Source organism: Trematosphaeria pertusa (genome assembly GCF_010094035.1).
Source record: "Trematosphaeria pertusa strain CBS 122368 unplaced genomic scaffold BU26scaffold_1, whole genome shotgun sequence".
NCBI lineage: Eukaryota > Fungi > Ascomycota > Dothideomycetes > Pleosporales > Trematosphaeriaceae > Trematosphaeria > Trematosphaeria pertusa.
Genome location: NW_022987212.1, coordinates 1838901 through 1862598, shown reverse-complemented (window position 1 = coordinate 1862598; position 23698 = coordinate 1838901). Strand labels below are relative to the sequence as shown.

At 52.4% G+C, this 23698-nt stretch overlaps 8 protein-coding genes across 8 annotated transcripts; 5 read left to right on the top strand and 3 right to left on the bottom strand.

Annotated features, from left to right (window-relative positions):
- Window positions 1-335: 335 nt before the first annotated feature.
- Window positions 336-3213, top strand: BU26DRAFT_545590 (uncharacterized protein; the record flags this gene model as incomplete). Its single annotated transcript, XM_033831793.1, has 11 exons — window positions 336-573; window positions 640-744; window positions 804-891; window positions 950-1007; window positions 1192-1278; window positions 1338-1487; window positions 1543-1663; window positions 1711-1889; window positions 1953-2047; window positions 2356-2680; window positions 2777-3213. The coding sequence occupies 11 exons, from the start codon at window positions 336-338 to the stop codon at window positions 2909-2911; spliced, it is 1581 nt and encodes a 526-aa protein (XP_033691205.1). The 3' UTR covers window positions 2912-3213.
- An 861-nt stretch (window positions 3214-4074) lies between these two features.
- Window positions 4075-6189, top strand: BU26DRAFT_598939 (uncharacterized protein; the record flags this gene model as incomplete). Its single annotated transcript, XM_033835064.1, has 4 exons — window positions 4075-4594; window positions 5113-5192; window positions 5242-5448; window positions 5500-6189. The coding sequence occupies 4 exons, from the start codon at window positions 4075-4077 to the stop codon at window positions 6187-6189; spliced, it is 1497 nt and encodes a 498-aa protein (XP_033691204.1).
- A 1259-nt stretch (window positions 6190-7448) lies between these two features.
- Window positions 7449-7811, top strand: BU26DRAFT_557673 (uncharacterized protein; the record flags this gene model as incomplete). The annotated part of the gene is made up of 1 exon (XM_033832489.1): window positions 7449-7811. The coding sequence occupies one exon, from the start codon at window positions 7449-7451 to the stop codon at window positions 7809-7811; it is 363 nt and encodes a 120-aa protein (XP_033691203.1).
- A 126-nt stretch (window positions 7812-7937) lies between these two features.
- BU26DRAFT_574168 (uncharacterized protein) lies at window positions 7938-9513 on the bottom strand (the record flags this gene model as incomplete). Its single annotated transcript, XM_033834327.1, has 2 exons — window positions 7938-9315; window positions 9455-9513. 2 exons carry the CDS (start codon window positions 9511-9513, stop codon window positions 7938-7940), a joined length of 1437 nt encoding a protein of 478 aa, XP_033691202.1.
- Window positions 9514-10236: 723 nt separating this feature from the next.
- On the top strand, window positions 10237-11516 carry BU26DRAFT_557671 (uncharacterized protein; the record flags this gene model as incomplete). The annotated part of the gene is made up of 4 exons (XM_033832488.1): window positions 10237-10391; window positions 10441-10550; window positions 10597-11205; window positions 11257-11516. The coding sequence occupies 4 exons, from the start codon at window positions 10237-10239 to the stop codon at window positions 11514-11516; spliced, it is 1134 nt and encodes a 377-aa protein (XP_033691201.1).
- A 254-nt stretch (window positions 11517-11770) lies between these two features.
- On the bottom strand, window positions 11771-12814 carry BU26DRAFT_513040 (uncharacterized protein). Its single transcript, XM_033827536.1, has 2 exons — window positions 12717-12814; window positions 11771-12661 (listed from the first exon to the last, which is right to left on the bottom strand). The coding sequence occupies exon 2, from the start codon at window positions 12517-12519 to the stop codon at window positions 11923-11925; it is 597 nt and encodes a 198-aa protein (XP_033691200.1). The 5' UTR covers window positions 12520-12661; window positions 12717-12814; the 3' UTR covers window positions 11771-11922.
- Window positions 12815-16865: 4051 nt separating this feature from the next.
- Window positions 16866-18737, bottom strand: BU26DRAFT_412548 (uncharacterized protein; the record flags this gene model as incomplete). Its single annotated transcript, XM_033822977.1, has 1 exon — window positions 16866-18737. The coding sequence occupies one exon, from the start codon at window positions 18735-18737 to the stop codon at window positions 16866-16868; it is 1872 nt and encodes a 623-aa protein (XP_033691199.1).
- Window positions 18738-21685: 2948 nt separating this feature from the next.
- Window positions 21686-23646, top strand: BU26DRAFT_557668 (MFS general substrate transporter; the record flags this gene model as incomplete). The annotated part of the gene is made up of 5 exons (XM_033832487.1): window positions 21686-21965; window positions 22042-22141; window positions 22192-22204; window positions 22258-22630; window positions 22682-23646. The coding sequence occupies 5 exons, from the start codon at window positions 21686-21688 to the stop codon at window positions 23644-23646; spliced, it is 1731 nt and encodes a 576-aa protein (XP_033691198.1).
- Window positions 23647-23698: the final 52 nt, after the last annotated feature.

The following is a 23698-nucleotide window of genomic DNA, read 5'->3' as shown; positions in this document are numbered from 1 at the left end:
TGAGTAACCCCAAAGCTCTAGGATTGACCAAGTGGCCTCAGTAAGCGGCGTCTTCACCCTGAGCCCAGAACGAGTGTTCGTGGGCTCATAGAATCATCCTCGAGAGATCCATTCAATGGCCCGTCTAGACACTTTTCCAAGGCATCCTACTCGGCACGAATTTGGATCCCCTAGTCTCATCCTGTGTTCCAATCCTACGTCTCAAAACTCTTTCAAGTCATCAGTGTGAACACGTATTCACGACGACGTCTTCCAGGATATAACCTAGGTACTGCCATGCTTAGGAAGCGACCGAAAGTACTCGTCCATACATTCCTTATCATTGCGTTATCAAAATGCGTTTTATCGGTGCTCTAGTAGTTGCCTTTACAATCCCTCTCCTTGTCCACGCCCAGAAGAAATATTACGTTGACAAATCATGCTCAGACCGGACGGAATGGAAGGGCGCTTTCGACCTAGCTATTAACAATGCTAAGAGAGCTTCAGAGCGTCTCTCTTCCCCCAGCGATACCAACTTCCAGGCTGTGGTTGACCGTTTGTTCAAGAAGGGCGCCACAAACGATGTCATTAAGGGTATGTTTCTCCTAAGCCTCCTTCCAGCCTCTCGAAGTTTCCAAAGCAGACCCTGACGTCCTACAGGTCCATTGGCTGACATAGCCTCGTGGGTGGAAGTGGAACAGAAAGCGACTACCCTGGAGACCCTCAAACCGGCAGACATTAGATTCTTCTGTGATAATGATAAGCGTAAGAACCCGTCCAATAGCCTGTATCAGACCTCGATTACTTACATTGCTGGCATGCAGTCACTAGCACCGCTAATCCCGAGAGCGACAGTCGATGGAAGAAAAGGAACAAACCTAGCAGCACAAGGACGTACTATGACTTCAAAAAGTACGTTTGGGCGTTATGTAACCAATGTAATTCCCCAAACACTAACCTACATCCACAGTCACATGTTCAATGATATCTTGAACTGCCGGGATAACAAGAATGAGGCGGGTTGGACGGTGCGTACATCTTAGCTGCATTTCCCTGCGCTCGCAGACTACCCAATGTTTCCCCCAATCCCTTGCTGTAATGGCTGCCAAATCATGTCCATCTAAGGGGGCGCATTTCCAAGTATAACACAAGTCAGATCGATACTTGAAGGATTGTTCGAACACTTCTACTTACTATCGTGCCCACTTCTAGAACTTTGACCCAGCCTCACTCCCGAAACTGGTGCCTGGCACTATCCATCCAATGGAGGGTCAGAACCTTAACCGTGTAGTTATCACCGTGAGTCACCCTGTACGCCCTTTGAATAGATGCGAACTAATCCATCAAACTATGTATAGATCTGCGATGCCGTTTTTAAGCCGCAGCCGGGATTGCCAGCGCCTGACGCATTCCCCCTGACGGTCAACGATGATATTAGGAACAAAGATTGGAACCGTATACATGTAGACCGATTCTCGCTTCTCATCGCTAATACTATCCTACATGAGGTATGATTACGGTCATAATCAAGGAGGCTGCAGAGTGGCTAATGTTACAATGCAGATGATTCACGCGTCCACTAAGGGGAGGATAGCCGACCTACCGGATAATGAGCATGCATATCTCTACCACAATTGTGTCCAGCAGAAACCCGAAGATGCCCACCTGAACGCCGAAAACTACGGTATGTGCACTCTTGCCCCTTTGAGGCTAGTCACTGACCATTAAAAGCTTACCTGGGCCTCTTTGCTATGCTTGCGGACTGGGGCTACTCTCTGCCTCGCTTGAATGTCGATGATCCTAACCTGTCTGAGGAGGATAAGAAAAGGTTCAGAGACTTCTACGAAGACCAAGCTAACCAGGGGTATCTTCGGCATTACAATGACTTGACAAAGCGGATTCTGAAGATGGTGGCAAAGTGGTTCATAGCTTGATCAGCAAGCTGCACGTAGTTAGCTCCTGATGTCTCTTAGATGGACATGAAAGTTCTGAAGCAAATGTGCCAAATTCGACCTCATCATATCAACCCACCTGCTACGGAAAAAAATGAGACGTTTTTGTACGGTGGGTAAGCGAAATCTGCCCCATTTTTTTCCGGTGGCAACCCATAGATGAAGCAAGGTGCCCCGCACAGGCTGCGCCGCACCCCACTTACGTACGAGACCCGCACCTCACCTCACCTGTCCTCTCGAATTCTCCTCCAACATCTAGAGCGTCCCGTTTCCCAAGTCTGGCATCAAGTTAATTCAAACCGCTAAGAATGGCCTCCATGACATCCTTTGTTCGGACACAAGTACATGCCATAGAGCCAGCCACCTTTAGGAAGCTCCTTCCATATATCTTTATCGTACTATGTTGTCCCATCCACATACACAGGTCTGTGCATCTGATCCCGCGGACCGTCGTCCCTCACGGCGCGCTTTCCGTCGATCTCCAACTATCCGGCGTCTTCATCGACACCCGCTATTACACCTCAGCTGCAGAGCCGTCAAGCGACAACATATCATCACACACAGACTCCAACACAGCAGCTGTAAACAGCGAAGCATCATCCAAAACAAAATCCGCAGCGAAAGCACCAGATTACACCTGCCCTGACGAAATTGACCAATTTGACATCTTCGTCTGCAAGGACTGCGGAGGTGCGGTGGATCCTACTCCCTATCTAGGCCATGGAGAGCCGAATGCGAGATGTGCTGGGGTAGGTCTTGCCATTATTTTCCCATGCTTTCTAAGTGTTTAACATACATCATCCCAAGATCTATACAGCATGACTGACTGCGAGATCGATCCACAGCTCGAAGACGAGATGTGGAAGGACTGCCGGTGCTGCGATATCCCAGAGCGCAAAATTTACCCCTACCACCACAGAGGACTTAATATCGAATTGGCGCTGAGTAAATGCCCGGATAAACCAGAGTGGGCGACCTAGTAAGGAAACGTAGTTCAGGACCGAGAAAAAAGAAATAGGAGGACAAGACGAGCATGCCCTCAAATGAACTGCGCTTCAATTTCATTAGAGCAACGTCCAGCCCCTGAATTGCGACGAACCTCTTTTAAACACACTCTCTTTCCTCTTGCTTTTTCCTTCTTATCTGTAGCCTCTCGTCCATCTGCCTCTCGGCTAAATGACCACTCCCTTCTCCTGAACTGAATAGCTATTTTGGCGGACTAAGAGTTAATCAATGTCCATTGTCCATGCTAGGAACTGGAGGTATTAGTTATTCTTCAGCGTTCCCACATTCCTGAATCGGCAATTGCCAAGTTCGAGCTGAGAAGCTCCACATGCTGCTTCAGCCCAACGCCACGCGAGGCCAAGCAAGCTTGATGCCTCAAAGTGGCCTTGGAAACGCGTTCTAGATGCGCCCGGCTGAACCACTTTGCAGATGAGCTTCAGCTATAATTTCTCGCTCTGGCCGGACCAATCCTACTAATATCCCGGGGCAGGGCATCAATCTGCCAATAAAAGCCCTTACGTTCCACTAGCATCTTCTTGCCTTACATACCTTGACGCACAGTAACATGGGCTCGTACGCGAGTGGCATGCAGCAAAAGCGTGGTAAAAAATCTCTTTGGTAAAAAAAAAAAAAAGCTACTAAAACCCAGAACCAGCCTCACCCATACTCGAACCCTAGCCTCCACCAACCACCCCCAAACCGCCTGTATAGCGACAGCAATGCCAGAAATGAGGGGGAAAAAGGCAAAAAAGATAGAATTTTCACAGCGCGCGCTGAGATTCAAGAATGAGACCTCAAGTCCCAAACCATGGTCCAACGCCGCTTTCGCCGCTACTAGCTCTACCTTTTGATGGATTGTGGTGTTGTAAGATATATATACAGCTATAAAATAACTTTGCGCCACAGTATTCGCGCAATCCCTTCAATTAGCGTACCATGCGTCCACGCGGAGGGGCTTTGAGCCGACTTTACACATGCTGCATACTTGACTTTCAGCCGGGCGCTAGTGTTGCGCCTCTAAACTTATCAATGGTATATATTAGCCCACATTTCCCTTCAGGCAATACGCAGTCCCAAAGGATATTCTACTCTCAATCCATCCCCTGCCTCCAGCACCAAATATTAAGGACAAAACACTATGGCTGCACCTAAGCCCACCTCTCCAGAAGCTGCCTCGGCTGTAGCTTCAGTCCAACCTATCATCCCCATTGCCTCCTCTGCGACGCCCAAACCCTCAACCAACAATGCCCCAGACGCCTCGCTCCTCGCTACGGCCAACGTTCAGCCGGCCCCCACCCCAATCCCCACCTTCAACACCGTCGTGAAGATCTTCATGCAATCCACCGGCGACGATTCCGGCTCCAACGCCGAAATGCACGGCTACATCCGCTTCTTCTCCATCTCCGGCGACGACCTGAAGCGCTTCGACGTCGATCTCCCAGTCAAGTCCGCATGGGGCAATGAGAACGGCGGGTACGGTCGCCAGCTGGTGGAGCATAGCCGCCCTTCCGCGGCATTGCCGGCGAGCTTTGTGGGATATGTGTGGGAGAGCGATACTAGCGCTGAGGATAGGGCGCTGAATTATACGGTGGATTTTAATCGCCCGGAGAATCTGCAGTATGCGGACGGGAGGGAGTGGGTGCTACAGCAGAGCAATAGTGAGGATAATCGGTTTGTGGTGAATATGGTGTGGCAGGTTACGAGGACGGCCTAGAGAATGGAGAGAGTGGTAGCGGTTGGATGGTACCCGTACGTCTTCTTTTCTCGTACCGCGTCAGGCATGTGAAATGGTCCCCATAACGATTGAAAACGAAGGATGCGAGTAAAATACGATATAGGGTGCAGAACATTTGAACCTCTTTGGATATATTCTACTTTGGGTCACGTTCGGTGTCCCGAGATCCATTTCTTCGCCGTGTATCATGCGCCTACACGACATCCGAAAATCAACAACTTTGCACCGCCAGCCCTACTTTGTCTCTTCCGCATTTGTCTCTCACTTCCCCCACCCCATAGCTCAGCCTACCTTTACCTCGAATAACTCAGCTTTTCAAATGCGGTCTCGCAGCATTTGCCTCTCACTTCCCCCACCCCGCAGCTAAGCCTACCTTTACCTCGGGAGCTTCCTTATATCGATACTTTCTCCCAACCACCACCTCTGCTCTTCAATTCCCAGCCTTGAGGCGAATACTGGCACTGCTTACTACACCCACCCGATACCGGAAATACCGAACTGCTCAGGCCCTGATCAAGATGGTAAGCTAACTCGTTATTTCGTGCCCGTACAGTGTACTGATTCCAGCAGAGCGGCAAGCAACGAGTCAAAGCCCAATTTGAGCGCTCCGTAGAGCCAGGAAGGATGCTGGTCGGACGACACTTCGACGGAACGGACGCCTGGGCTTCATGGACTCTCATCCGGAGCACCGGGTCCAACGCAATGTGGAAGGAAAGAATCACAGTGTTCAAGAGCCCTACCGGTAGCGGAACGCAAGAGAAAGGGTCTGCTGGGCTCGTAGATTGAGCAACATTGGATCCTCGATTCAAGAATCCAACCCATTGGAAGCGCGAAGCATATGCGGTATGGAAGTCCCAGTTTGGTGAGGCGAAGAAGGTGGAAACAACCGGATCGAAGCGAAAGCGGACCGGCACGAACGATTCACCTCGCCCCAATAAGAAAGCCCGCGATTCAGAACCCAGCGAGGAAGATAAGTCGCTGTCTAAGAAGCCCACGAAGCCCACGATGAGTCCGTCGGACCAAGCTCGAGCGGATCGCACAGCCTTCGAAGATATCTCGATTGACGAGCTGGGCAATGATACTTATCGTCGAATCGGCAAAGCCATAGCAGCAAAGGGGTCATTCGTCATACCACCACCGATCGCATTGCTCGAGCAATTGAGGGCGCTCTCGAAGACCACAGCTGGAGCACACAAGCCTATAAACCCGTTCCACCACCCCGATTGGCAGGCGTGGGCAACCAATCATGCCATGCCAAAGACTGCCACAGAGCCGGCCACGAAGCCAACCGCAAAGCCGGCCGCGAAGGGCAGAGGCCGAGATCGAGCAGATGAAGGCGCTGCCTCCCACAACGCCAACCACACCCGGACCCCGCAGATCCGCGTTGCAGCTTGCACCTGCACCGACGGACAGGCTAAGGAAGGTGCTGGCCAGGGCGGACGCCGCGATCGAGCAGATGTAGGCGCTGTGATCGAGCGGATGAAGGCACGGCGAGCGGCAGGCCCTGGGAGCGCCTGACGACGTGGTGGACTCAACTTGGTAGCTATCAAAGCATTGCTTGATTTGGTTTAACACATTGGGATTCTCTTTCTTACTGCAAAGTCCTTCATGAATATATTAGTGCGAGTGAACGGATAGCTCCAATGAATCCCTAGTCTTATAGTCAAGCTATCTTTCGTTTTTGCTGGTACTGTATATGTAGTATGCTCGCATCTTCTTTATGACGAGGTCGAGCGAATCGATGACTGCGCGCGAGCTACCTTTCGACATCCTACACTTCCTTACATTTTCAGCTTCGAGAACCTACGCTTCGTTTTCTTACGTTTCAGTATCTACGCTTCGTAGAAGTGATAGTATTATGCTTCATATGTCTACACTAATGGGCCTTACGCTTCGTAGGAGTTACTTATATAACCTACAGTTCGTACATGGGGATTCACAGGCCTACAATTTGTAGAAGTCATTTACGTAGCCTACGATTCATATGTATAGATTTATAGACTTATACTTTTCGCGGGCAGCCCTTGGAATAGTGCCGATAAGACCTGTATTTCGTCCGGAGATGCATTGGGAGCTTCGTTTCGATTGTCTTAATCAAACTTTCGCAATGATGATCGACGACTGTGATTATCTTTCGCGGAGACCACCACTTGAGCTCCGACTCCATAGAGTCTATGGACCCCTACGAGCTTACGTTATATCGTAGTTGCTTTGCGACGCAACGAGTCGTTGTCACCGAGCTAGCTACGAAGCTGTTCTGGTGTGAAATGACCCTAGGGAAGAGAGTGCATGGAGTGCTTCAGTGTATGATGCGAGCTCATTTGGGCTAGAGGCAGTTCGCTGAAGGCCTTCAGGTACAGTAATGGAGCTTGAGATGAGCGGTCGTGCCTTGATCTGCATGGCTTCCTCCTGGATTTTGGGAAAAGCAATACCTTTCCCTTCAATTCGCCGTCGAGCACGAGCATAGCCGCGTAGACGGTGATATCCTCTCTTGGATTCCAAGGTGGAACGTGTCCGTGGTGACGCAAATACTGGGCCTCCAGACCCATCTTTCCTTCGATGCAGCAAAAGGTGGCCCAAGAGCGCGTCCCACGAGGGCTCATCTGAGGCTGCCCGGCATTGTTTTTGATACAATAAAATACGCCTCGAAACAACTGCACAGGTCGGCGTCACAGTTCCCCGAGACTCCACAAAGCTCAAACAAAGTCGTGTTTTTCTGGGCGTATCTCGTTAACGCGAAAGCACACGAAACATATCGCCATGTTTCGAAACCGTTGATGGCTTTCGCCCGAATGCTCACCGGCGAACGATATACGGGGAGCCACGCTCAGTTTAAAGCCGACCACTACAAATACTGCTCGCGTCTGCTCGAGCTCAGTGAGAGTATGCGCGGCGAAGATGTGAAGGACTTCCAACAAGGGACTACAGGGGGAAGCGTATCCAATTTCGTCGACCACGCTTGGTACTTCTGCAATCGTCGCAAACTTGTGCACACCGAGAGCGGGTACTACGATTTTGCGCCTCTGAGCACCAAGCAAGGAGATGTTTGCGCGATTATCTTTGGCTGCAAGGTGCCGTTGATCCTTCGTGCCATAGGGCAAACCGGGGTTTACAAGTTGGTGGGAGAAGCATATATATAGGGGGTAATGGAGGGTGAAGTCCTAGAGTCGCGGAAGAGAGATGTTGTCCGCGAAGACGACATCATCCTAGCATGACACTTTGCCCAAGAGGTTCTGGAGTTGGTGGGGTAGAAATTGGAAAACCGTTTAACGAGACTGTTGCATGCGGTCTTTCTCCTCCACTGCGGCGTACATCCCATCGAGCTGCCTTTTGAACCCTTCCGCCATAATGAAGTTACCAAGCCTCCTTGCCATAGAGTCCGCCTCCTCCAACGCGAATGCAATTGTTGGGTCCCAGTTGTATTCTGACACCGCCATACGTCGAGTCTTAATGCACATTACGAAACTGTGCATCGAGTTTTCGAATAACAACAGCGAATGTTGAGCCGAACCAAGCAAAAAGAAACTTAACAAAATGTCCACATTCAACTGAATGTCTCCCTGGTCTTGGATCATGTGTGGAGCCTGCAGGAGACGCTGGCTGAGGCTGCGAGCCACACATTCCGCTTCTGCGAGTCTCGACTCCTTCAACAGATATCTGATTGCGGTGTGCCATAGACAGAATGTTGGGTGGCTGTAGACGCCAAGTTGCTCGTCTACTTGTTTCAGGATGAGATCGATCTCTGCCAGTGATTTTCTTCTGTACAGATCGTAGAATCTTCCATCATCCGCTCTGGGGAGACTGGCCTGATTATAGGAGTAGTAAGCTTTTATCTGGTTCGTTCCGCTTCCCCTTGACATCCATAGATGTCGGCAATAAGCATCGAAAGCCAAGTAAAGGTCGCCGGTTGTATCCCAAGGTATGCTCGCCAACGTCCGGAACATGTGTCTCCGGGGATCGTTTTCATGAAGAATTGTCGTGGCCCAGTCGTAAAGGTTGGTTGCCATGCAAATCTGGATTTCAGATAGTCCAGCTCGCTCAATTAAGAGCATGATTGCAAGGATATCTGGGAATTGTCGATGATGGTAGGTTCGCACGATGGCTTCGTGAAGCTCGAAAGCGGACCCTATTAAGGCGAAAGCCAGATTGGTTTTCCTTCTCCGGAACTGTTTCAAGGCGTCGCACAATCTGTTGTGCAGTTTGCTGAGTTGCACCAAGCCGATTCGGAGCTCATGGGCCCTACCATAGAGGCCGCAATTGTCTTTGGACCATGTGCCGGTGTCGAAACAACTGTCGAAGTGCATACTTGTAAACCACAACAAGCGCCGGAAAATATTGAAGATTGAAGGCTCTTCAAGCCTGCTGAAAGTGAATGGCAAAGGAATGAATACAAAATGCCTGCGAGGCGGACGAATGGTAGATCGTTTGGCACCCTGTGGGCCGGTCTTTTTCTTTCGCTCTCGCTGGCAGTAGCGTCTGACCTCGAGGATGTCGAGCAGTATGCCGCTTGCCACAACCAAACAGTCCCAGCATTCTTCAGGTTGCCTTAGTCCCATTTTCACCATGCGAATATAATTGGCTTCTTCCGCACAGATGTTCTTGAAGATGCCCCATTTACCTAACCGATATTTCCATTGATTAGATCTAGCGCGCTAATTAGTAAACTCACGAGCAACTCGATTATTACATGGTGACGAACGTCAATGGACGCACAGGTCCCTCTTTTGCTGCTTCCATCTCTTGTTTCATCAATTGCTCGACTGTCCAGTCCTCAAGAACATACAGACGAACAACATCGAGGCGGCGATGTGACCACAGACTACCTTGCGAGTCGGCGTTCATCACGGTGATGTGAAACTAGAGCTTTCTTGGGAGATGTTCGGGTTAGGAGGTATCAACTTCTTGTTGAAGATTGAAAAGCGCGGCCGCTTTCGATACCAAAAATGTCGCACAGGAACCAGGCTGATAGGTCAAGGCGCAGCACACGGGCAATCGACCTTGGCCACGTCAGCATACGTGAAAGAATTCAGCCGCTGCCCTACATCGTCCTTCGTTGTGGCTGTCTATGAAGGATGTCATTCATTGCCATCAAGTCTTCCGATTTTATCACCCCACTCCGGAACAGTGCTGCACGTGCCAAGGAACTTGATGTATGATTCTCCATTGAGTGTATGCCGTCGTGCGCATGTGATGTCCATAAGAACAAAGGCAGTCATTTGTTGGTCGGATGGAACCTTGGTTCAATGAGGGGGCCTATCACGTACCAGGTTTGTTGCAGCTGCGCGCTGCCATGGCCCCTAAAACAGGGCAACCGGCCAATCGACAAGCATTCCTTCCTTTAGGTGATGCATACCACTTTTGCTCGCTTATGCATAATACTTTTGCTCGTTTTCCGGCATTCAACTTTTGTTCGTTTCCATGCATGCAACTTTTGCTCGTTCCTACGCATGCCACTTTGGTTCGCGTCTGCTTCCCTGGGCTCCACACCACTGGTGTATGGAGGCGAAGTCATCTCGATGCATATGCTGTCGTAGTATGAGATATAAGAGAGCCCGCCGTGCCCAAATGGACCTTAAACAATCATTGGACAATCCGTTACAGCTGATTGCAGAATATTCAATGACACCATCTTTACAATCCTGCACCGACGGCTGGAAGAACTTCTCCGACCTGGTGTGTAACAAGCTTAGCGACCGGGCTGCCAGTTTCCTGAGAAAATAGTAAGTTGGGCCGGCCTGATCGGCATCACGGAACTAACAGCCAGTACAGTGCTGGAGCGGATCTCATCATCATTACCGGCGCCACTGGGGTCGGAAAGTCGTCTTTCATCAAAACAATGACTGGGGGGGATGTATATATTGGATCAGAACTGCGTTCCGGTGAGGGCTTGCCAATTAGAAGGCTCATGTTGCTAATAACAGCTAGGGGCAACGCAAACAGCTCTCGTTCCTGCAGTGATTCATGGCAAGAATTATTTGCTCCTCGACATGCCTGGTTTCAATGCAGACGATTTCAACGACTGGGAGATCTTCAACATGCTCATGACAGGCATGGCCACTGTTCGCACATACGTTCGATTCCGGGGCGTAGTGTACGTTGACTCCATGAACGATAGACGCCTCACGGCACCGGCGCAAAGAATCCTCACCTGGCTGACTCACTTCTGCGGCGAAGGGTACATGCCCAATCTCACTATCGTTACAACAATGTGGGACGGACATGACGAAGAGGGGATCGAAGACAAGCTCGATATCTACGAGACGTGGCGTGCAGGTGCGCACTTCCAATACTTCTTCTCACATGGGGCCAAAGTATATCACCATGGTCTTGTCAAGGGGGGTGATGGTTACCGAACACTGAGCCGCGAAAAGAAGTCGGCCGAAAGGAAGAGCGACGCGCTGCAAATGATACGAGACTACGGCGATACGGCGCCACCCCTGACGCTCCAGATCTATGACCAGATCGCCAATGGCCGTACAATTGAGACGACATCTGCTGGCCGCTGGCTGAGGGCCGGGTCCAACAATCCGGAAGGTCAGTCCTACAGAAGTACCCACATGCGCATGCTTCTCTAACGCTGCCTAGAGTTCCTACCAGATGCACGTCATAGCGGCTCCGCATCGACTGGGAATGCGAATACAGGAGCGACAAGGCAAGAGAGACGAGATCAAGACCAAAGCCCGACAAACGGCAACGGAGGACCTACTCCAAATTCAGCCCAGAGATCTCGAACTTCCAGCTTTTGGTCGGACATGGTCAGTTTTCAACCTTGGATCAAACTTCTTGTCCATGCCGCGAGGGATTACATGAAGGCGTCTGAAAAGGGCCCTCAGTACCGGGACTGACTGGACGCCTCCACCTCCACAAACCACACCGGCGAACTTTGGATGCAACCCAAAGGGGGGCCTGGCACACAGCTGGCCCGAAAGCTAGGGTGTCGCCTGCTACACCACTTCTTGTCCGATTTTATGTACTCGTGTAGATACGTAGTAGCTACTGGACATGTGCGACGCTGTCCATGCTCTTAATATTTCGAGCTCGGCGAAATCTCTACAGTGCACACCTCACAGCTGCCCACAGAGCCATCGCTGTTAAGTCGGTCGATTTTAGCTCCACCACATCATCCCTAACCACATTTTCCCCTGTTTCCTGTGCATCATCCTCTAGACTGGTGACTGGAGACTGAATTCGAAACGTGTGGAATCGCGCTCCCATTCTATTTTACCGCTCTTCATATCGAATTTAGCAACGCTATTGACGAATGTCAAGCAGAGCGCTGATCTGGGCGCGGAGGTCGTCGTTGGTTATGTATAGTACACCGATGGAGAGCCGGGTTGATGACGGGTATTCGAAGAGGTTGTCCTCCAGGGGCGCGGCCAATTCCGCAAGGAAGTCTGTCTTTCCAGGCTTGAAGCGAATCCAGTCTTTCCAAGTGCCGGGGCTGCGTTTCATGGCCGTGTCTAGTCGCGCTGTTAAGAGTGGCAAGTGGTCGAGCAGGCCGGTTGACTCTCGTAGCGGGCTGTGTCGGAATCCGTGTCGGATTTCCAGATCAGACAGCCGAACGGTGTCCAGGGACGACGGAGCATTACGGCATCGGAACCCAAGCGGATGTCGAGGGGTTTGACGACTCCGCTTCCCATTTTTATTCGCTGTCACGTCAATAGATGTAACTTTCCAGTGGAAAGGTATCAAATTTTGCAAAGCTTTTGGTTTTCTGCCTCTTTCTCGTGGGTTTGATAGTGCCCCCTTCTGACTTGTGTCGTTTCTTCTTAGAGCGGTGTATATCGTCCGTACTCTTCCGCTTCCGCTTCGATCCAGTTGTCTCCGCCTGCTTCGTCCCAAGTGCATCGGCTGCGGCCTTTTCTGCTTCGCTCATGTTGTTATGCCGATTGTGTGGGATGCCATTTTCATCCGCCTAATAGGCTATTAGGATGGCGGGCTTGGAAGTAGCGACATTGTTGCGGGCTGCGCTAGGAGCTTTGCTCTTTGCCTTGCCTTTGTTGGCACTCTAGGAGAATCACCTCTGTGCCTAGTCACGTGCTTACCTCACGTGACTATCTGTGTACTGCCCATATTTGGTGCCTCAATCGATCAATCCCTCCATAACTCTGTACCCTTCATTCAAGCAGCCTTCACATTTGCGTTGAGTCGAGCTAATCCGGTAGGGAGAATAGGAAGCTGGGAGCTTGGTGGGAACGCCAGCAAACGGGTCCGGTCTGTATTTCCATCTGCTGGATGCGCCTAGCAACCATTAGATGAGCGGGACAAAGAGAACTCGCATAGGTGTACTTATCCCGAAATTTTTGGGATCGTACCACGCGTGCGGTAGACGTAGGACAAGGCCGATCGCTTGACGGGCTGCTGGCTGTGAGGAAGCGCGCATCAGGGCCGGTCCGTATTTGTGGCCGCCGGAAGCGCTTAAAAACTACTAGATAAAGCAGGATAAAGAAATCTTTAACAGGCGTACTTATCCCGAAATTTGTGGGATCGTATTACACGTGCGGCAGACGTAGGACAAGGCCGATCGCTTGCTTAACGGGCTGCTTGCTATGAGGAAGCGCGAACGGAGGCCGGTCCGTATTTGCGGCTGCCGGAAGAGTCTAGAAGCGACCAGATAAAGCAGGATAAAGAAACCTTGTACAGACGTATTAATCCAGAGACTTTTGGAATCGTATTACGCTTGCGGTAGATAGAGGACGAGACCGCTTGCCTGACGGGTGCAAGCTGTAAGGAAGCGCGAACGGAGGCCGGTCTGGATTTGCGGCTGCCGGAAGAGTCTAAAAGCGACCAGATAAAGCAGAATAAAGAGACATTGTACGGATGTATTGATCGGAGAATTTTCAGGATTGTCTCGCGCGTGCGGTAGATAGAGATTGCTGGCTGTGACGTTCGCACGAGTCTATCCTAGACCACAGCCAGCGTCGACCCCACCGGCCAACATTTGCGGACGCCGCATACAGCGGATGAACTAGAAATTATGCAGTCACGATAATAGGTAAGAAATAAGGCGACCCTAAGATTTTTGTATGAAGGGGACAGATCCGGCGGCGGATACCCCAGGCCGCTCTCGTCCCCGGAAGTCTTGGTCGAGGTGCATGCGAGGCAGGGGAGGCGGGCAACGGCCAGCATCCACGAGCGCCGCGTGCATCGGAGGAATACGAAATTTGCGGGTCACATTGGTTACTTAAATATAAAGCTATCCTGCAGGTTTTGAGAGACTGTGAACGAATGCGGTAGACGCAGTACTAGGCCGGCGCTAGCTTGTCAACAGCGCACTCCGCGCACTATGACTTGGGGCGGCCGGCCGACCATTGCGCCCGCCGCGTGCATTGGAGGAATTCGAAATTTGCGGGTCACATTGGTTACTTAAATATGAAGCTATCCTGCAGGTTTTAAGAGACTGTGAACGAATGCGGTAGACGCAGTACTAGGCCGGCGCTAGCTTGTCGACAGCGCACTCCGACCTAGGGCAGCCGGCCGACTATTGCGACTACCGCTCGCGTCAGAGAGGTATACGAGCTCGTATGCATGGAATGGGGCAACGACATCGCGTGAATATGCAGGGCATCGAATGAGTGCGGGAGGTCAAATTCCTCACTGGCGGTCGACGCCACTCAAGAGGGAGCATGGAGGGCGGCCGGCCTGCAACCAGCAACACCACCTGCGGCTAACGTGCGCAAAATGCTAAGGGATACGCTTAAGGTCGCATGCAGCACATGTCCTGAAACTTACAAATAAACTCTTAGTGTCCGGTAGACGTTTCAGCGAACCGGAGGATTATCGCTCGGCTAAGTTCAAGACCCTGCCGCAAGAATGGCCGGCCTGCGCTGTCTCCTACCGCAACGTCCGCAGCAGTCTGGAACTTGGCGGATAAGAAGATTGATGGTATGGTAAAATGTCCTCCAATTCTTATGGTTGTAGTCGTCTTCCGGCAGGCTGAATCGGAGACCGGTGTGCCTGTGCTATAACTCTGGAGTCGAACCCGCCACACCTACCTTCGCCGGCCGACTGTAGCATTTGCCGCGTCGAGGCTACCGTCTCAAAGCCCTTCGGCTATGCGTATTGCGCTGCCACTCTCCTGTCCTGAGATTTGCTAAGCTATCAGGGGCGTGCGGTAGCCGTGGTCGTTGTCCGGCGGGGCTATCACGCACGCCACGCCCAAGCTCCTCCACGCGGCGACCGGCGAGCAACATCTCCTACCGCACCACTAGCAGAGGCTACATACTTGGTAGACAGGAAGATTATGGACACGGGAAGATGACCTCTTATTTTAAGCTCGTAGTTTATCGTGCGGCGCGTAGTATCGGAGACCGGCCGGGCTATCATGCACGCCTGGCACATGTTGGGACCGCCGGCGAGCAGCATCTCCTCCCGCACCGCCAAAAAGCACACTAGAACCCTGCGGACAAAGCATTCAGGCACGTGGCAGTGTCGCCTCCAATTTTCTGAGCGGGCTTGTCCTGGTGAGGCGTAGAATTGCAGGCCGGTGAGTAGCTGCTGCTCACGCACCCATGTCCGCTCGGATGACCCGCCGGCCTGCGACACCTCCCTTGCCAGCTCGCGAGCAGGCTCGAATTTGCGGGGGATAAACGAGTATCGATGGCTTCTTGATGACCCTTCGTTCCGGCGGGCGACATTGTCGTTCCGGTGGTCAGTATTGGAGGCCGGCGCATAGAGATCTTGGGGTCGCCCAGGTGGTTAGCGTTCCGTCGCGTCCTAACCCCAAGTCAACGTCACCAACAACCCCGCACAGAATTCCACCAAGACCAGGAGCTGTGCTTGCTACCTCCCAGTTCCGCCGGTATAAGTTCTGCGGCGTACAGGTCGCGATTCAGTACATGGATCGGAGCATGTCCTGCGTCGGCGTAGGCAGCGTCGTGAATGCCCATTCGATTGGTTGGGAGGCGGGTGCATCCCCGGCATATCTGGAATGTTTGCGGACGCGTAGAGACAAAGCAACGCGAGCTGACATGGTAGAGGCACCCAGCTTCCCTCTACCCTGTTATGCTCGAGCTGTCTTACCCGCGACCCAAAGGACAGCTGCTCTTCGCTGTGTCGCCGGAGCCGCACGGGACTTTGCTGCGCGCTATCTGTCTCTAGGGCTATTGAGTACGGGGTCACACCAAGTCTTCTTCAGGCTAGAAGATACCGAATGCCCCAATTTGTGCTGAGGACTTAGGGGAGGGATTATTGCCATGTCCATCGGACTACGCAGGAGCTCGGGAAAGGCGCTCTTCTGTCTTGCCACAGTGCCCGTCACACGAAGCTGCCACTCCCACTAGCGTCGGCTGCTGAGCGAGATAATCATCCCCTCCACTACGTCTGCTTTCACCTTTAACCTCGGGGAGGCTCCTAATCGGTCACCACTACGATGGAAAGGAGGTTTAGGCATTCTGCAGGCCTTCACAGGTGCGTACAATCGCAGTTAGGTACGAGCACCCACCGGTTTGCCAAACGAATTTGACCTGCTACATTCTTTCCCTAAATACTCCCGCGATATCGTACATGCATTCTCTATGGAGACCATAGCACGGTCCTTACTAAACCACCCTGAGTTGTCATTGCAGCAATTCATAGACAGGTATCAACTCAGAAGGGCTGTTCTCAACTCCGCGATCCTTAATTTTTTTTTCCACCAGGCCTGTCACTTGCGGTCACGCTAGACTGACAGCGCGCCCTGGAACTGTCTGAAGCAAAATCCGATAGTGTTGCATGAAGTGGCGGCCTCCGCGAGAGAAACCACTTATCACACAAGGCGAGTCAAAAACACTCTCGAATCGGCATAGGAGAAGTATGAAGGGCGGAGTTCACTGCATGTGCTACTGATTTAAGAGTCTCTGTTCTAGAAATAACGGAAAGAAACCCGGCGGACGACCTTATCACTCCCCCTTTCCAATCCAGCCCCGGAAGTCGCAGTAGCCGCTGCCCAATTCCAGGAAAAGAGAATTGAGAGAGTGTGCTTCGAGAATGAAATTGAGACCGCTAAAGATAACGAGTTGAGGATGCCTCCTCAAACACGCCCAGAGAACGAAGGTGTGAAATAGGCTATCGACTAGAATTAGCTATGGTGTTTCCGTAGACAGACAAGTACTTACTTTGATAGGAAAGCTACCGCGAAGGTTTCTGAAGAGAGGGCCGACTTCTGGCTGATTTGATAAGACAGAGAGGGCGGGGCGACTCGGCGCCTAGAATAGTTAGACGTCGCCGGCTGCCTTTCCCGAGTACGTAGGCTTGAGGACTTGGCCTCCCGTTACCTTTTCGATATCGGCAACCACCAGCTCCATCGGCATCATGTAAGAAACCAAGGTTGCCCGGTTTGACGCAAAGCCGAGGCCAACAATGCATGACGTCGAATCGTCACCCTGTTCCTGAGGCTTATCCAACAGTATTGCGCTGCCAGAATCGCCTGGCGCAAGGAAGTCTCGTTCGCCCGAGGCCAAGATGCCGTAACTGAGGATTGGCCTGCCGAATCGATGGCGAAGATCCACCGGCACGACAGAAGATCGATCATGTCGAAGCTGGAGGATCGATGCGACAGCGTTGATCTTCCCTGTCGTCCAGCCGGTCGTGCGCCCTATCTTTGCCACAGGATAGCTCTTTTCCGGATCCAATATCGCCCACTGCGATGCTATCGAGTTCGTGCTTAGCTGGACCGCAGTGCTAACAGTAGGCACGGTGGGTAACAAGACTCGCGGGCTGGCGATCTGGACCAGGCTCCAGTCTACGGCCCATTGTAGAAGCTTGTCATCGCCAATCATCTTTGCCATGGTCTCCTCTGGATCCTTGCCGAGTGGCCGAATCTTGTCGCTGCTCTCATCTCTAACCGTAGACCATTGTCGAACTTTGTCCTCATCGTATTGCTCATTTTCTACCGTTCGCCAGCCGGACGATGCATACACAGTCCCTAAGGTACGAGTAGCGCTCTGGGCTTTGATTATCAAGTCCCTGGCGTCGTTGCATTGCTTTGTGGTTGCGTCCAAGTATCCTGATTGTGAGGGATCTTGGCTCATGGCCCGGATGGATCTGACGGTGTCTGTGATGTCGTTGCGGGTCTTTGCGAGTAATATGTTGTGGTCCTGGTCGGAGGGTGTGACTACATGAAGACAGTTTTGCTTGACAAGCTCATGTCGCGGAGACAGCCAGTCTTCGGCAGCGCACACCTGCTCTACGGTCTCTTCGTCGCACAACACATGATGATTGCTCAGCCCGAGTTCCACACGGCGGCCTGACTCCTTTTCTTTCAGGATGATATGTGCTCCCAGAGTGCCAGTCCCGTCTTGTCCTGTTCTGCCGATAGAGGATCCCATTTGGACATGCCTCTCGTAAGCGGCGCCAGTGATGCAACTCGAGAGTACTCGTTGTCCGTCTGCTTTCGTGGGTTTTGGTTCACCTTGTCCGCGCGTAGAAAATATGCTGTTCTGGAAGACGAGTTCAACGGAGAAGTTTGAGGGCGCCTCGCGGAAAAGTGTGGGCAGAATATCGTTCCACCAGGCTTCATCGTCGGCATCGGCAGCCGAAATGACAATGGTTGGGGACTGCGGGGTGTCGGTTTCGCGGAGGCTTCGGTGGAGAACGTCGATACTTATCCAAGCGCGGGCCGCGATCTTTTCCAGGACCGTTGCTTGAAAAGGCTTCCATGCAGCAATTATGTCCCGCTGGGATGTAGTGATGGGGTAAGACATGAGACCCTTCTCTGCCCCGCCATCAATTATTTCCAAGGCGATGTCGAGCTCTTCGCGAATGAGCAACTCTTTGATAGCCTGCACACTCCGGACGCAATTCTGCCGTTGGCTTTCGATGGTGACATCTGACAAGACGAGGAGGGTTAAACCGCGACCCTGTGGCTGCTCTCCCCTGTGGAAACGGCGCACAATGTCCATGTATTCTACCAAGACCTCGTGCTCTTTCAGTATGAGTTTGATCCCTGGAATCATAGAGTACAGCCGAGGGGACTCTTTGTGGAGGCCCCATATCGTGTTGAGAGGGAGGGTAGGAAGTAGTGGCGAACCGACACGGTAGGCCAAGCGGGTGTCGAGGACGAGGCCGGGGATGGTATTTTCCGCCATCGTGTTGCGAATCTGCAGGGGCTGGATCCTATGTAGGACTGGTTTGCGAGCGCAGATGAGCTCGGTTGTCGACGATCTTCGAAACATTGCGGACTGGCTGAATTATATAGCCGAGTGCACGTGGAAGGTCGAGTAGTGTTACCTTGGTTACGGGCAAGCCGAACCCGATGGATTCACTGTGTTGGGGTGGGTTGAGTGAAGCTCTCTCACTCGGCTATACATTCAGATATATTCTGGCTCGTCTGAACTTTAAGGGGGACCCTTCAGTGCAAATTCGGGCAATCCCCGAATACAAGGAAGTTTTCACCGCAGCAACCAAAATGCAAGACCGCCAAAGCAAGCGCGTGAGCCTGGACTGGAAGGCAAACAAGGCCCATCGGGGAGGCCTTAAGAGAGGCAATGCAGGTATCCATACGGGAAGGATATTTGGCCCAGCGGTTACAAACTCAGGACATCGCCGGCAGAGAGATCTGTTTTCGCTTGCGCGCAACAAAGCGATAGCACGGGCCTCCGGGAGACGGGCGTCCAAGACCACCTCATGGTTGACCCTTACGTTTGAGTGTGGGCGACGCCGTCCCGTAAAGAGCGGAGACAGAGGCGAGGGAGATGGCTGCAGACATGTGTGGTTTGGGCCTTCCGTATGCCGGAGACACCGAACTAGGACTAGAGAGGGATAGAGGAAGAATTTTTAATTAGTATACATGTCAGGTATTCTGCCGCGTGTTGTGCTTGCATGAGAGTGCGGCTACCCGACGTTGTGCACCAGCGTGCTGCCGTTTGGCAACTGTGTCAACCCCCCGAACCATTCCAGCTTCTGGAGTCTCTGGAGAGAGATTACCTTGCTTAGAAGGGGCCTGGAACGGTATATGTTCCTGTCCTCAGAGAACCCGGCCAGCACTACAAGCCAAGCGCGGCCAATATCCGCGACCTGCTCGCTGCGTTGCGCGACGACAGCATAATCGAACTCGCGACCAGCAATTCGATACTGTATCCCACAGACGACGGAGTTCTCCGGGTCCATCGCACCCGCTGCTCGCACTCCCTTGGTGGCGATGACATGCTCGCGAATATGGCGAATGGTGGCGTTCCCGATTTCAGTTGGTTGAGAATGGTCCCGCATCAGCTCCCATTCAAGGTCATCCTTGAGCGGGAGAACAAAGCATCGGCTGCTATTTGAGCGTCCAATCTTCACCAAAGCTTCAAGCGACCTTCTCTTTGACTTTCTCCATCCGTGGAATGCTCCGCCGAAGCGGTGCGAGCTCTGATACGTTACGGGGAAAGCATTTTTGGATGATATTGGCTTACCTAGAACGATATGTACCTAACCCTCAATATCAAAAAGCTTCAGAAGACTGTGGGACCATTGAAGCTCACAAGTAATCGATGATACGCGCAACATCTTCAGCTCGCTGGAAGCGATTCTCAATGCCACGTGGGTGCCGCCAGATTTACCATAATAGGCTACATTGAACGTTAAGGCGTAGGAAGGTAGTGGATACGACGGCGCCTATAGTAGAGTTCAATTCTACAGCCCACACCAGCCCTCTACATCCCGCGGCCTTTGTGCTCTCGCGCGTGCGATCCGAAATGGTGAGTGGTGCATTGCTCAATTCCGCACTATTCCACAAGTGGTAATGAGAGTGAATATGCTGCTCAGCTAAATCGCCGTGATGGAATCAAGACGGTAAGCGGATACAGGCGGCTTCCAGAAACCGCAAAGGCCTGCGGTCGGCTGGTTTTTCATCGCGTCTCGTCTCAAAATCGAAGTAGCGGCTTGACGGAGCGGGCGTCCAATCATTTGACATCTAAAGTGTCGCGTGCGCCGCCGCCTCCCGCTTCACGTGCTCTCCGGTCCACCCTCGAACAAAAATTTAAAGGGTCCACCGACCAGGTTGCTTGCCGACAAGAGTTCGTAGGTCAACCACGGCTGTGCCGATACGGAATCCTCTGGGCCCCTGGATGCTCTGATAAGAAGTCGGGGAAGTCACGATATCAGGTTCGCTTCCTGTGACTCTTTCTTTTTCCCAGAAAGAGACATTGATTCCAGCCTTGCATTCCCCACAGGTCTCGATTATTGAACGCTCAGGGTCCATGAAAAGGCTGCGGAGGCGGGGCCCCAAAACCCCCTCGCTGGCGTCTTGGGGTTACGATCCTAAACGTAATGGGGCGGTAATTCTTCGGGCTATAGGTTGTGCTCCCAACGCGAGGTTAGAAATTGGGTCGCATCCAGTGGACCAACGCGGGCTGCTGGAGCATATTCACCCGCTAGGCGACACAGATGAATGACAAGTATAAACGCCTTCTCGTGGGATGTCCTTCTCTTCAAGCTCTTCACGAGTACATAACTGGTCGGCGTCTGAGATCCTCGCTGCGGCTGCGTCACTGCTAGGATCGGGATCCGGCAAGCGGGAGGAGCGCGGAAGAAAACCTGGAAAGCCGAAACGATAGGGTAAGATATGAGATCCAGCAAACTAGAACGTTTAGGCGTTCTGCTTTGGCACGCACGTGAGCAAGATTTTCACTAGGACCAGGCGCAATACGTCATAGGTCTTGGCATCCAACAGATCTTCCATCTCGCCTCCAATCTCAGGCGTCCCATCCCACAGCGCTCCTCAGCACTTTATATCAGCCATCTTTCAGGCGGGATCGTACCCGCGTGCATCTTTTCTCCTCTTCAGTTTTAGCGATCACTCGCCAACCCTGCACCTGCTGTACATACAGCTAATACAAGCTTTCACAAGCATCACCGGCATTCGTTGCAGTGAGTTACGACGTGAAGCCTTCGACTACGATCCAGAGCCCAGGCGACTTCATTTCCAGAGTTTGCCAACCCTGAGCGACAAAACCCCGAGCAGCAACCTCGCCGGCACCATAGCGACCGCACACGATCACATGCTGCACAGCCAACAACCACCAACTTTCATCTCTCGGATCGCCATTGCGCCAAAATGCCGTACTTCCTGAACTCGTTCAAGAAGCATGACGTCTCAGAGTTCCCCGGGGTCCTTGTGCCCTTGCAGCAAGCCCAACACCGGGGCTCAGTTTCGTCGCGCCGCTTCTCATTGAAGCCGACGCCCCAAACGAAAGATGAGAAGGATGAAAAGAGCTTGAGGACTGGGAGCATCTCCCCTGTGCGTGATGGCAGCACCACCGGGCTGACCCTTGAGACACTGAAGGCCGAGATTGAGGCTGACCTTGCTGCATCCGATTCGAAATCGGCCTATGACCGTACGTCACATGGAACCTAATTCACCCAAACGGACCTTCTGGGGGATAAGTAGCAGAGAGATGCTGACCGACTCAGGCAAGTCGAAAGTGATTAATCGAGCTGTCCAGGATATCGGTATGGGAAGGTATCAATGGAAGCTCTTTGTACTTTGTGGGTTTGGCTGGCTAGCTGACAAGTAAGCTATCTCACCACACCATTGACAATGATATGCTAACCCTCTGCCAGTCTGTGGCTGCAGGTATGTTCGCTCTCTATTAATTTATGGGAAGTGATACTTAACTTCTCATACAGGGTGTCGCACTGACGCTACCGCAACTTGCTGTCGAGTTTGGCGTTAGCCAGAGCGAGATTCGATATACCACACTGGCTCTCTTCCTCGGTCTCTGCATCGGTGCGAGCTTCTGGGGCACAGCTTCAGACGTCATTGGTCGTCGCTTGGCGTTCAACTTCACCCTGTTCATCGCAGGCGTGTTTGGACTAGCTGCTGGCGGTGGGCCAAATTGGGTTGGTACCGCCGCCCTGTTCGCCTGCTTAGGTCTTGGTGTTGGCGGAAACCTCCCTGTCGATGGAGCACTCTTCCTCGAATTCCTCCCATTTGCTTCTGGAAGCCTCCTGACCTTGCTTTCCGTCTTCTGGCCTGTTGGTCAGTTGATAGCCTCGCTCGGTAAGCGCAGTCAATCGCCCATCCCGCAGTATACTTTCTGACAGAAAATAGTTGCGTGGGGGTTCGTTCCAAAGTACTCATGCTCTACCGATGCCACGACCTGTCCAAAGTCCGAGAACATGGGATGGCGTTACCTGGTGCTCACGCTCGGAGCATTCACCTTCTTCATGTTCATCTGCCGCTTCTTCTTGTTCCACCTCTTCGAGTCACCCAAACTGCTATTAGCACGAGGTCGTCAGTCTGAAGCGGTCGCCGTTGTTCATGGCATCGCCTACTTCAACAAACGCAAGACATGGCTTACGGAAGACATCCTCAACCAGATTGGCGGCAATCCCGAAGTGACGGAGGATGCGAAGCTCAGCACCCCCGAGATCATTCGACGATCGCTGAGCAAATTCTCTACTCAGCGTATTGGCCCGCTCTTCAGAGACAAGAAGATGGCCATCACGACAGTCCTTCTGTGGTGGCAGTGGGCAACGATCGGCATGGCCTACCCCCTTTTCAATGCCTTCTTGCCACAGTACCTAGCCAACAGCGGCAATGACCAACCGACGGCTACGAGCATCGTCTATCGAAACTACGCCATCACCTCCATTGTTGGCGTACCAGGCTCCGTCATTGCGTGGTACACGGTGGATGTAAAATATGTTGGTCGTAAGGGTACCATGGCGTTTGCGACCCTGGTAACCGGAATCTTCATCTTCTGCTTTACCATCTCGGGTGACCCCAACTTCCAGCTTACCTTCACGTGTCTCGAGGCCTTCTTCCAAAACATCATGTACGGCGTACTCTACGCTTACACTCCAGAGGTCTTCCCTGCGCCCAACCGCGGCACTGGTTCCGGCATCGCGAGCTTTTTGAACCGCGTCGCGGGCCTTTGCGCCCCAATTGTGGCTGTCAATGCCGGCAACAGCAATCCCAAAGCTCCGATCTACGCGTCTGGTGGGTTGATTCTAGCGGCGTTCGCTAGCATGCTCTTGCTGCCGATCGAGACACGGGGCAAGCAGTCACTGTAAAAGCTCAGCACAGGATACGGGAAGCCGCGTCGAGATTTGGAAATATGGCGCA